We start from the raw sequence: 13,255 nt of genomic DNA on the forward strand, positions 1-13,255 counted from the left end.
ACCCGGAGCTTTTCTGAGGTGTTATTCCTGCAGCTGACCTCGAGGCCAGACCACAGGACTTGCTGACCCGTGGCCTTCCCAAGGCTTCTCTTCTGCAGGTGCCCTCGAGGGCAGAGTGTGGGACTTGGTGCCCTGGAGGCATCTCCCATCCCTGCTGCCGGTGCCCTTGAGGCCAGAGCACAATCCTTGACAGGAGTCTCCTGTCCTTGTGGCAGGAGCCCTCGAGACCAGAGCGCAGGACTTGCTGTCCTGAGCCTTCCTGAGGCTTCTCTCTTGAAGGTGCCTTTCAGGCACGAAAGCAGGACTTGCTGACTCGGAGTTTTCTGAGGCATCTCTCCTGCAAGTAGCCACAAATCCAGTCACTGACATGGAGCAGAGACCCCCGAGAGTGCCCAAGCTGGCCTGGGTGGAGGAAGAGGAAGAAGGCCCTGGAGCTGCCCCTGGACATGAGACTGTGACACGGCAACAGAGTGCGAGGCACAGCTCCGGGTGCTCCCCGTGAACCTCAGCTCTGGGACCACTGCCTGCCCCAAGCTTCAGGGGCTGCAGGGGGAGCCCGGCTGGGCTCTGCCCTGGGGCCATCCTGCAGGGACAGCTGCACACAGGGAGCATTCCCTGCCACAAAGAGCCAAGCCAGGGCTGCGGGCAGCTGCTCCAGCCCCGACTGCACTGCTGAGTGCTGTGCTCTGGGGCTGGGGCTCCCCGCACAGGGGACTGCACTGGTGTGCCACAGGAGACAGAGAAGCTGCAGCTTCAGCCTAACCGAGGTGGGTGCGTGGGCTGGGAAGAGTGGGGAGGCTCAAGGGGATTCACAGAGCTCATCCTGCTGCAAGGACAAGGAAAAGGGAGCGGGAACTCAGCAGTGAGGAGAGCTGGGGGCTGGAGAGCAGCTCTGAATGACACTAAAATCCCACCGGAGCTCTGAGACATTGCTGCTCCTCAGCCAGTGACAGGATGAGTCCCTAAGCCTGGGGCTCGCCCTTCCTCATGGTGAGGGGCACCAAGGAAGGCAACAGTGTGATGGAGACTGGAATGGGCTGGGAACTCACTGGGGGAAAAGAGGGAGCAGTTGGGGAGTAAAAGGCAGGTGGGGAAGAGAAGCGTTCAGAGAAGGGCTGAGCTACAGCTTGAGCAAGGTGCAAAACGTCATTTGGGGTCATCCCAGATTGATTTCATTTCAGAAGTTATTGAACAAGTTTATTTTTTGGGGGGTGTCATGTTTTACCTTGGAGGTGTACACTCTGCAAACTTGAGCTGTGCTGCTGAAATGCTCAAGCAAGTCTGTGCTGCAGGTCACCCCATTTCTCCTTTGGCTGATTGCGGCCCGGTGCTGAGCTCCAGCAGAGCCCTGGCAGAGCCCAGAGCAGCCTCAGCACCCGCAGAGCCCGGCTGCAAGGAGAGAAACCAGAAACCGCCCGTCAGCTGAAGGCTCCTGTCCCCTTGTCCCAGCCGCCTGTGGTGCCAGGACCCCACCTGGAACAGGCTTTCCTCTAAAAAACAAACAACAAATTATTGAAAATAGATTACAGACAAATAGGGCAACAAGAAAAAAGGTCAAAAATCTTATCTCTGTCAGAGGCTTGAGGAAGGCCCAACCCCTGCATGCCAGGGAAAAACCCACCATGGGTGAGGGAAGCCCAGGCTTTCTCCCTTCCCCTGCACTGCCCCCATGGTGATCCCAAAGCAAACAAGGGCAGAGGAGCAGCCCAAGCCCTTCCTTGCCTGCAAAGCAAAGCAGCCCCTGCACAGGCTCTGCAGTCCCACCTCTGCTCCCACCGTGGGGGTTTGTTTGTGTCGGGCTGGCTGCCCCAGCCCAGCCCCACCCGGGGCACGGTGGGTGCTGGGGGCTGTTGGCAGGGCCAGGAGCCCACTCCCATTTCGTACCCACCCCAGCCCATGCCCCCAGCCCTGCCAAAAGCAGCCTGGCAGCCAACTGAAGGATCAGCTGCATCCGCCCCAGCAAAGGGGGAATCTTTGGTTCCCGGCCAGGCTGTGCAATGCCCAAATCTGGGAGCATCCCCCTGTGTGTGGACTCATCTGCAAATTCCCTGTGGAACCTGGCTTTAAAGGAGATGTCAGAATTCAAAGTCCACCATCTTCAGCCTGCCGGTGGTCAGGTGGAGCAAGAGGTTCTCATCCTCGACGTCATCCTCGCTGCCCCCAGCAGCAGCAGGGCCCGACCCAGCTTTGCTTCCGAGACCAGACCAGACCGGGCGCTCTCAGGGCGGTGTGCCATGGGCACCTGCAGCCCCTCAGCAGCGCCCTTCAGCCCACCACACCACCCTCCGGGCACAAGCCCAGAACCCCAAACGGGCTCGACAAGCCCAAAAGGGCCTCCCCTGCCCACAAGGGGAACTAGAGACAGACCCGAGCCCACAACACACACACAAGGGATAGAAAAAAAGCAAGGCTCATGTCTAGGTTTGAAAAGACAGGAGTCTGTGAAGGAAGGCAAAAGCCTCCTGTGAAATGGAAAAGGTAAACCCCCTAGCTCCGAATTACCACAATTTAACAAAAGGCTCTCAGGCAAAGATATGGGAATGGGAATAACAGTTCTTTACCAGGAAAAAAAACTAAATAAAAATAATAATTTTAAAAATGCAATTAGTACAAATGAAACTAGTGAGGGAGGCAGAAACCTGACACCCTGAGGAGTCAGGGTGTTGGTAGTAGTCCAGTTAAAATGGTGGCTGCTCCTCCTGGAGTGGCAGATGAAATGCTGCTGAAGTGGTGATCTCTAGAAGGGTGGAGTTTTCTCTGAAGGTCTGGTAGTAGCTGGGCCTGGTCTTCCTCTAGGAATTCAGCAGAGAAGAAGCTGGTGGGATGAGGTTCTGGGGGTCCTGGTGGGCACTGGAAGGGAGTTTGGGGGTACTGGGTGTGACTGGGAGGGACTAGAGTGAGCCTGGAGGAGCTGGATGGAGATTGGGGATGGAAAAGCAGAGATTGGGATGAGGTTGGTTGTGCTGGGAGGAGACTGGGAGGGGTCTGGGTGAATCCTGGTGGGGCTGGGAAGGGACTGGGAGAGGGTTTGGGGGTCCTGGGGTAGCAGGGGGCAACTGGAAGGGGGTTGTGGGATCCTGAGAGGGACAGGAGGGGCTTTGGTGGGTGCTGGGGAGGTGAGGAAGGGATAAAGAGGGAGGTTTCAGGGGATCCTGAGTGGGCTGGGAGCCACCAGGAGGGTGCTTCGAGGGGCTTGGGTGCCTGTGAGAGCTTTTGGGGGGTCCTGACCCCTGCGAACCCCTCAGAGATGCCGCCTGCAGCAAGATGCTGTCAGGCACTGAGGGTTTCGTGTTGGGCCTCGTCTTCCTGGCTCTGGGGCTCGGGTTCTACCTGTGCAAGGTCAGGGGGTTCCCAAGGGGTCGTGTCCCCTCTCCCCCAGAGTCTGTGTGCTCCCCCCGGGGCCCCCAGCCCGGTGTCACCCCTGTTTCTCTGCCCACAGATCTCCTGAGCCGCCGGCGGCCGCAGAGCTTCCCCGTGGCCTCGGGCCCAGCCGGGATCCCCCGCTCCATCCCCACGCTGATTTTGGGGGGGTCCTGTGTACCCCCAGCCCTGCTGTCACTCTGCCCCTGCCCGCCTGCTCCCAGTGTTCCCAGTAACGCTTCCCAGTTAAACCCAGCCCAGTTTATGGGGGCACTGGGGAGGGACTTGGGGGGACCCCACGGCGGGGCCGGCACTGGGCAGGGAGGGCGGGGTCCGGGTGGGGAACACTGCCTGCTGCGGGTCTGCCCGGCAACTGGTGAGTCATCAGCGCCGCTCTCTCTGATTGGCTGACTCTTGTCCACCGCATTCTCTCATTGGCTGAGGAGAGGCCCGGGAGTGCAGAGAAGGAACGGGAGAGATCCCGCCCCGAGCAGCGGCACGGGGACAACAGACCCAGCCCGGGCACAGGGAGGGAATTTATTACCAACCAAACCACGGCAGCACGAGGAGAAGGGAAAGAAATCCCTCCAACACCTTCCCCCCACCCAACGGGGATCACCCACAACAGGGTTATCCACCAGGGAGAGACGGGGACATCCGAGATTAGACCAAAGCCAATTTTATTGTGTGTACCAGGTGTTTATACAGGGATTTACTTGTAGGGTGCTTATATAGGGCTCTGTTTTTGGTACAATTTCTCATTGGTTACACATTCCTCATGACATGGCATCACCTGGTAACATTATTTTATCACAAAGTCTCACACCACGTTGCTTGGCCACTCCTTGCCCAGGGAGACTTAAACTGTGTCTGTGTCTCCCACAGTTTCTGCTCAGTCAGGCCTCAGATATCGGGCCCCTTTATCAGCTCCATTGCTTTACTCTCTGTTTTATTCCCCATACGGGGGCACCAGGGCTCTGTCCAACGGGGGTCACTGGGGATCATCCAGCCCGGATCCTCCCATGGGGGATGGAGCTGGAGCAGCGCACCAAGCTCTTCCCTCACTCTCTTCCCTCACTCCAAGCTCTTCCCTCACTCCAGGCACTCACAGGGCTTCCCTTAGTGGTGCCTCCGTTGGTGCTGGGTCAAGGCTGAGCTCTGTGAGAAGCTCTTCCCACACTTCCCACACTCATAGGGCCTCTCCCCAGTGTGGATGCGACGGTGCCTGGTGAGGTGGGAGTTTTGGTTGAAGCCCTTCCCACAGTCGGGGCAGAGGAAGGGCCTCTCCTCTGTGTGAATCCGCTCATGTTTGAGGACATCAGAGCTGGTCTGAAACCTCTTCCCACACTGGGGACACTCGTAGGGCCTCTCCCCAGTGTGGATGCGCTGGTGTGTTCTCAGGTGTGAGCTCCGCCCAAAGCTCTTCCCACATTCCAAGCACTCATAGGGCCGTTCCCCAGTGTGGATCACCAGGTGTGCCATCAGGCCAGACTTGTCTCTGAAATGCTTCCCACACTTCCCACACTTGTAGGGCCTCTCCCCGGTGTGGATGCGCCGGTGCACGGTGAGGTGGGAGTTGTGCTTGAAGCCCTTCCCGCAGTCGGGGCAGCGGAAGGGCCTCTCCTCTGTGTGACTCCGCTCATGTACGAGGAGATGGGAGCCGGTCCGAAACCTCTTCCCACACTCCCCACACTCGTAGGGCCGTTCCCCAGTGTGGATCCTCTGGTGCACGATCAGGTTAGAGCTCCGACTGAAACCCTTCCCACATTGCAAGCACTTGTGGGGCTTCTCCCTGCCATGAGGCTTCTCCACCAGCTCCGAGCTCTGGCTGGATCTCCGCCCGCCTTCCTGGCTCAGGGGGGCTCTTTCCTCCCTGCAGCTCCCTGGGCTGGGTTTGCAGCTCCTCCTCCTGCAGCATCTCCGGGGCTTTTCCTCCTCCTCCATCCAGACACGCCCAGGGAATGAAAAATCCTGGTTTGGGGAAAAAAACAAGACGAGAGCACCTTGGACTGGAGGTTCCTCCTTGCCCAAGTTCATCTCAGGAAGTCATTTGGAATCTTGTGTCTGTAAGAACCTCCAAAACACCAAGATTTAGCCCAAAAATCCCACAAATTTCAAGACACAGATCAAAAACTCCCCAAACATCACAAGTCAGCAAAAACCTCCTCCAAAACATAAAGATTCAGCTGCCACATAAACCAAAGCACCAACATTTAGCCCAAGAAAGCTCAGAAACACCAAGATTCACCCCGTGAAAATCCTGGATCCCCCTCCACAGTCACCTGCTGCATGTGGGGGGAGAAACGATCCTGGGGCTGAGGGGAGGCTGCAGATACAGGGAGGGGTGGAACCTTCTGCTGCTTCCTCTTTCTGCTCCTCATCCTCCTCCTGTGTCTCTCCTCTTCCTCACACTCCTCTTCCTCCTGCTATTCCTCCTTCTCTTGCACAATCCCACTTTCTCCTGCCACCTGCATTGTTTGACCATTCTGTTCCTCAAGCCTGCTTCTCCTTCCCTTCTCCTCCTGCCCCCAGGCCCAGCACCCACTGCCGGCTCCCTCTTCCCCCCAGACCCACAGCATCCCAGCCGAGGGGCAGGGATGGAGCTGGGGCAGGTCGGGCTGGGGCAGCGCTGGGCTCTCGGCCGCTCCCGCCCGCACTCGGTCCCCACTGCAGCCGCTCCCGCTAGGACAGCGCGGGGGGGCCCGGCCTTGGCGCTGCCCCACTCCCACCTCCCCAAATTCCCCTCGCGGGGGCGATGGGGCCGAGGGGGGGGCGCAGGTGGGGTCCAGGTGGGGAACGCGGGGAGTCTGCCTGGCAACTGGTGAGTCATCAGCGCCGCGGGCTCTGATTGGCTGAGCTCTGCCTGAGGGCTGTGGCTGCAGCAAAGAGGGGACACCCTGCTCCAGGGGGGATGTCCCACAAACGGGGGACCCCCATGAAAGGAACAAGAGCAAAGTGTCTTTGCAAACAGGTGCTCTGAATCTGCTCGGAGATAGGGTCAAGCAACTGTCATGTAAGTAAGTGACAGGAGAAGCCTTGGTTTCAGAAAATGTTATTAATTGATGACACAGACTGCTGCTCAGCCAAGGTCCTGCTCAATTCATGAACTTCCAGAAGAACAACAAAGACTTAACAGAGCCATGAATATCATTTGCTATATAAAAGCAGGGAGCATATTAAGGGAGTATGTAGTAGGTGGATTGGGAAGTCTGTAGCTGTCATGTACTTCAGCCAGTGGGGAAAGCAGAGGGAGATGTGGCCAGGAGAATTAGGATGAAAAGGAGGCTGTGTCCTCCAACAATTGGAGAGATCCCATGGGGAATGTCCCATGGCCGCTCTCATTTTTAGGAATGAAATTAGTTTCACAGGACTCCTCTGTCTGCTTTGTGGACAGAATCCTCTGGTGATGTCAATTTTTCCGCACACCCTGGGGCAGGGAGTGCAGCTGAAGGTGCCTCACCCACTTTGGGTGATCGGCTCCCTTGGCTGGCGGCGGCAACGGGCATTGATTGGGGACCCGGGAGTGACCAGGAGAAAGACGAGTGACACATCAGGGGGGTCTGTGAAGAGTCAGCAGGGAGAGAGCACTGAAAATCTCATCAGTGAGTGCCCTGGGATCTTCGGGGAGTGAACATGGCAGGGCACCCATGGAGGGGAGAAAAGGGAAAGCCAGGGAGGGCTCCTGCCCAAAGGGATGATGATCCCAAAATGTCTCTGAAGGGTCCCTTGGGAGAATGCTGAGGTAGTTTGCACATTCCCCCAGAGGTAATTAAGGACATGGACACCCAGGGGGCAATAAGGGAAGGGGAGAAGGGATTTGGACAACAGGGGATGGATGGTGTTGGTGTGCTGGGAAGGGATCGGGTGAAGGGGAGTGTGCAGCAATATGGTTCAGGCAAGAAGGAGCAGGAGGAATCTATGTAAGAAAAAGGATGATGGCAAAGAGGTGGAAGAGAAAAATACTCAGGATTGGGATGTTTTTCAGCAGGGTCTTATCCTGACAATTTGCCAGCTGATACTTTGAATTCCCAGTTTCCAGGAGAGGAAAAGCAGGAGGTCAGGATGTCAGGGGTTTCTCTGTGGTGGGCAGCGGCAGCAGCGGGCGCAGAGGTGCGGGACCGGGAGCAGGGCTGGGGGCCTGTGGGGAGCTGCGGGGCCGGGCCGGGGCTGTGGGGCAGCCGGGGCTCAGCGCCGGGCGCTGCCTGACCCCACCAGCCCCGGGCAGGGCCGGCAGTGGCCCCCGGCCCCCAGGAGGCTGCGGGACGCCCCGGCCGCTGCCCGGCCCCGGGGAGCTGCCGGCCCTGCCCGCCGGGGGGGCCGCCTTTGGACACTGCGGCAGGACAGGCACCGGCTCTGCCACACGGGCTGTGCAGGGGACCCTGAGCACAAGGAGCAAAACAAAGCAACCTCTGGGAAATACAGAGTGCACATGGAAGGTTCAGGATTTTGTGTTAAGGATTTGGTTTGGGTCCCTGCAGAAAGGAAAGACTTTGCAGAAAGCTCAGCAGCTCCCAGAGGATGAGCACCCACAGGCAGTGACCGGGGCTGCAGGAGTGGCAGAAGAAGGCCCTGCAGCACTTGGGCACAAAGGCACAGCAGCTGAAGGCAAGGAGGGATGAGCAAAAGGCCAAGCTGAAGGCAAAGGCCATGGCAGAGTTCCCACAGCCCCTGAGGGACCAACCCCAGGGTCCAAGGGGGCCCCAGCACCCAGGGGACGGCCTCGGCCACAAGCACCTGGCAGAGGCATTGCCCTCCTGGCCAGGGCAGAGCCCACCCAAACAGCCCCTGGGAAGGAGTCAGGGCTCCAGCTGCAGCCCACAAGGACACTGCAAGCACAGACAGCAGCACCCTCAGGAGGAGCGAGTCCACCCCTGCATGGACATGGATTGTCAGGGCTCTCTGAGCTCCCATCCCACCGGGGACCCACCACACTGCAGCCCTGGAGAACATCCAGGCTGGCTCTGCATCCAGAGGAGGCCTCTCCTGATGGACACAGGGGCCTCTCCATCCACTCTGAATCTTACACCCCAGGGGGGAACATTGTAAAGGAGTGTTTTCATTGTTAAGGGAATAAACGGGAAAGCTGAGCTGGTGTCATTTGTTCATTTAGGAGCTGTGGGAGGTTAATTTGAACTAAACTAATTTTTTTCTCTTCCTACTGTGATTGTAATTATCTAGGAAGGAATTTGATGATGGCATTGTAATATTGTAAAAGGTGATACAGAGGTTATTGCTGCTGTACCTTTTGTCAAATGTCTGGACTTTTTAACCCCAGACAGCCTCCATGCTGTGGTATGGACAGGAGAAAGAGAGCAAAACCTGAGAAAATGAACAACCAAAAATATTGATGCCTCAGCTGTGGCTCTTCCAGACTCAGAAAAGAAATTGGAATTGTAGGTGAATGTTCAACAGGGCCATGACAAAAGAATTTTTGGGCCAACAAGTTTCACCCAGTGGCCACAGTGGCCTCATTGCCTGCAGAATTGTGCAGCCACAGCTTCAACGGGAACCGAGGCCCAAAACCTGATGACAACAGGATCTCCAACTGTTCCAGTCTGCCATCAAGTTCAAGCTTTGATAACCGAAAGAGCCTCGCAATGGATGAGCAGCGCTCGGTTATTACAGTGTGAAACTTGTTCAGTGGCACAGGAGGATTCAGAACTGAGGACAGGGGAAGGGTTTAACCCAGCCTCCTGTTTGAACAGCCCCCAGAGGGGCTGGGAAGAAACCCAGCACTGCATTCAAGTGACACAGCTCCAGACCCAGCCTCGGGGAGATTCAGGAGACATTGCCTGGCCTGAGGCAGAAAATGTCTTTGGGGATGGCTCTTCAAGGGCAGCAGAAGGGAAAAGAGTTCCAAGACACGCTGTTATTGAGGAAAGGGAATCAGACAAAGCCCAGGTTACCCCCCATGGTCAGCTCAACCAGCACAGCTGTGTGTGCTTGTAAGAGCCTGGAACTGACATGCCCTGAGCAGGAAGGCTTCAATATCTTCTGGTGACACCATCTCACCTAACAGGGGGGCAAAAGCAATTCTGATTGCTCAGCAGCCACTGGATCACTTTTAAAGATATTTCTAAAAGAAATCATTCCAATAAAAGGCATTGAACATGAAAGAGACTAAGACAGCAGAACTCATTTTACAGAAAAGATCCTCCAGGGGGTTATGGCAGCTTTAGGAATACAATGGGACCTCCAGAACCCCTGGTACCCCCAGAGCTCAGGCTGGGTGCAAAGAATGAAAGGGGATGGAAAGAAACACCTTTGGAAGCTGGGGACAGAAACCAAGATGCCATGGGTACGGCTTTTGCCATTGGCTTGGGCAAGAAGAAGAGCCAGACCCAGGGCAGATACTCAATCATGTCTCCTTGCAATTGATCTCGGGAATTCCTTACCCTGGGAATTCTCCACCTAGTGCAGGGTGGAGATAAGGGATGCACAGTTAAAGCAGTCTGTGGCCAGAATCCTGTCTCTGGTGCAATCTCTCCCCCAGGAAGCTGGGCTGGCACAGAGCCTGCCTTGGCACTTTGCTGTTGCCAACATCCCAGCAGGACATAGGCTCCTGCCTAAGGAGTGCAGAGCAGCACCACTGGTGGCCAAGTGGCGTGGCCCGTGCCAAGTGGCCCCGAGGCCAGAAACAGCCGCCAGCACAGCTGAGCACGGGGGGACCCCTCAGCCTCGGCTCCAGGTCTCTGCAGCCCCGGAGATTTGCACTTCCCGCCTGCAGCAGGAGGATGGGAGGCCCCCACTGAGCTGCACTGAAGGCAGCGCAGCAGCAGCCAGGGCTCCACAGCGGGGCAAGGCCCTGGGCCTGCCCACACATCCTCTGCTGAAATCCTCGGCCTGGCCACCCTCCTTTGGCAGCTCCAGCCACCGGGGACAGCCCTTGCTGCCACTGCTGCAGCTTCAGCGCTCTCTGGGCCTGCCCTGCCACAGCTGCTGGGCAAGAGCACGGGACAATTCCACTCTGGCTCTCACTTACACTCACACACTGCCCTGCCTGCCTTGGCATTGATGGAAAATACACCAGCTCATAGACTTTAACATTGTTAACCTTTGATTTCTCTACTCAGGCTTGCTTTGCCTTGGCCCTGGGGAAAGAAATGTTAAAGGTTTTGTTAAGGGATGTTGCACCACTCAATGAAGATGAGTTTAACACCTCAACACACTGGGAATGGCCCAAAAGATACCCACAAAGATAACGCCCAGCAGCAAAACATCAACCCCAGCAGCAAACAGCAACCAACACCTACCCCAGACACTGCCAGGGCTGCAGACACCTGGTCTGCAAAAGGCTGAGAAGGAAATCAGCACTTCCCACCTCATTAAGAGCAGAAGCAAAGAAATCCGGGTCCAATAGGAAACCAAATACTAAAAACTGCACAACTTGAAACTTTGGAACATAAAAGCAGTGGATTTAGACTGGTTCAGACTGTATCAAGTTTGGGAAATATCTCGTAAAAGCCACGGAGCTTTTACTCCGATAGTATTTTATTTATTATATACTCCGATATATTTTACTGATACTTTAGGTGTCATGGAACGATTTTCTCTGCACACCCGGGCTATGTGGGGATGGAATGATTTCTGTTGCACATCCTGGCCAGAATCAAGAAATGCCTTTACTCTAACAATAAACATTGTTGGAGTTTTTCTTTTTCCTGCAGTTTCAGTGCTAAGTTTAGAGCATTAGACTATTTTTAAATTACTCCTACTTCTATATTGCGTGTTAGGTTTGGGTAAGGGATGAGAGAATGAGATTTTACTTAGAGGAGAAGTAGAAAAAATTTAATTGACTTGGAAATTTTTTGTGTATGTTTGTGTGTGGCTCTTAGAGATAGAAAAATTTTGGTCTGGGTTTTTCGACGTTCACCTTTAGGCAACATTTTGTAAAGCTTTAACTCATAAATAGAAGATTTGAAGGAAAAGAAAATAAATAGAAGATTTGAAAAAAAAAAAAGAAAAAGCAGCAGGTTGTAGGGGGGCACATGTGAGGCTGCTGAAGCTGCTCTGGAAGAGAAGCTGCATTCCAGGCACCCAGGAGGAGCTTTAGAAATGCAAATTAACACTACTGGGGCAGAGTGGGGACAATGTACCTGGCTCTTCTGGCCTGGGGCAGGGATTGGCTGATTCCCTCTGCCCCTCACCCCAAGCTTGCACAAATGGAATCTGCATGGCTGAAGGCAGAGCCCATGGTGAGGATCTGACTCTGAAACAGAAATGGCTGAAGCTGCAAAGGGAAACAGCAAATGGAGAATGTTGTGAAAACTTCACTAAAATAAGGGGGGGGTGTTAATCCCTCTGCCCACTCCAACATCTGCTGCCACTGTCTGTGCTGTACAGGGTGTATCAGAGCACTGGGGTTTTTGCTAGAACAAGTCCAGGGAAATTAGTTGGAATTCAAGTATTTGATGATGTATTTAGAAAAATGCAGTCATTGATGCAGCCTCAGCCTGAGGGAGCACCCAGAAATGGGGAAAAGATGAAGGGCCACCAGAACAAATCCTACAACACCACGGACCAGCCCCTGGGAACCCAAACCAATTCATATCAGGAAGCAGAGAACCCATTTATCATTTCAATGGCATCATTAGCTTAAAAGCTGTCCTCAAAAGAAGAAGCAACCAGACAGCTCCAGCTCCTGACCTTCCTGCCGACCAATCCACTGAAAGAGGAACACAACATTTCACATGGGGATGGGATCAGATTATCTGTTAGCAGAAAAAGGAGGAGTGTGTGGAGAACTAAATGGCCCAAACTGCTGTTGGCAAAGAGATGACAAAGGTAAAGTGGTGAAAAAGATAAAAAAAGAAATAGGTGAACAGTTTATGTGTTGGTCCAAACACGGAAAGGATGGGAATGGGACATGCTTTCGTGGCTCCCGGGCAGACCAGGGGTTAAACAAATGCTGCTTCTCCTCTTCTGTGCTGCAGCAACTCTCATCTTTTTACCATGCTCCACACCTTGGCAGTGCAGCTCATCCAGCAGCTGAGCCAGGGGATGCAGGTGGCAGCCAGGCCTCCTGATCCACAAACGGCTACAAAAGGACAGGGAATGAGGGCACCGAGAATAATCCCAAAACCAAAGAGGACCCGGGAAGAACAAAACAGAGTCAAGGAGTGAATCTGCCTGGAGACAGGGCCAGGGACTTGTAGATAAGGAAGTAAGGGGGGAAACCATCAGTTCCAATAAATGTCAAAAATTGAGCCACACAATTTCTCAAAGTCCCGCAAAATTCCCGAACTTCCAGGAGAACAAAGACTTAACAGAGCCATGAATATCGGCTGGTATACAAAAGGAGGGTGCATATTAACGAGGACAGGCAGCAGGCGCATCGGGAAGTCTGAACCTTCCAAGGACCTCAGCCCGTGGGCAAAGGCAGAGGGAGATGCGGCCGGGAAAATGAGGATAAAAAGGAGGCTGCGGACTACAACCATGGCAGAGAGGGCACGGCAAATGCCCCACGGCCTCTCCCCCTGCTCGGCAATAAAGTCGCTTTTACAGGACTCCTCGCTCTCCTCCGGCCACAGAAACCTCCGGCGACGGGAATTTCCCCGCACGCTCCCGGCCGCGGGGCAGCCCCCTCGGTCCTACCCACAGCAGCCGGGCCGAGCCAGCGCTGCTCCGGCAGCGGCTCCTGCCCAGGCCCCGGCGGGAAGGAGACCGCGGGCAGCCGCTCCCGCCGCGCCCTCAGCCCGGGGCCAGCACGGGCCGGACACGGCACCACCGACCCGCCGCAGCCCCCTGCCGCCCCCTCCGCCCGCAGCCAGCCCCGAGCCCCCGCAGAACCCAGCGCGGCTCCCACCTGCGCCGGGGCCGCCTCCGAGCTCCGCCGACGCCGCCTCACCGCGCTCCGGCCGCTGCCGCCGCTCCCGGGCCCGCACAGACGCTCCTG

The 13,255-nt window shown here is 55.7% G+C and overlaps 2 protein-coding genes across 2 annotated transcripts in view; one reads left to right on the forward strand and one right to left on the reverse strand.

Moving 5' to 3' along the window:
• LOC140680256 (uncharacterized) overlaps positions 1-13,255 on the reverse strand; it is a 1,118,524-nt gene that overhangs the window by 622,657 nt on the left and 482,612 nt on the right. The window contains exon 12 of the mRNA XM_072919758.1: positions 4,718-5,104. Within this exon, the coding sequence (XP_072775859.1) occupies positions 4,718-5,104 (387 nt within the window). The remainder of the gene's footprint in view (positions 1-4,717; positions 5,105-13,255) is intronic.
• Positions 1-13,255, forward strand: part of LOC140680875 (uncharacterized) — a 490,116-nt gene that overhangs the window by 46,191 nt on the left and 430,670 nt on the right. The gene's annotated exons all lie outside the window — the stretch shown is intronic.

Source organism: Taeniopygia guttata, chromosome 30, assembly GCF_048771995.1.
Source record: "Taeniopygia guttata chromosome 30, bTaeGut7.mat, whole genome shotgun sequence".
In the NCBI taxonomy this organism is placed as follows: domain Eukaryota; kingdom Metazoa; phylum Chordata; class Aves; order Passeriformes; family Estrildidae; genus Taeniopygia; species Taeniopygia guttata.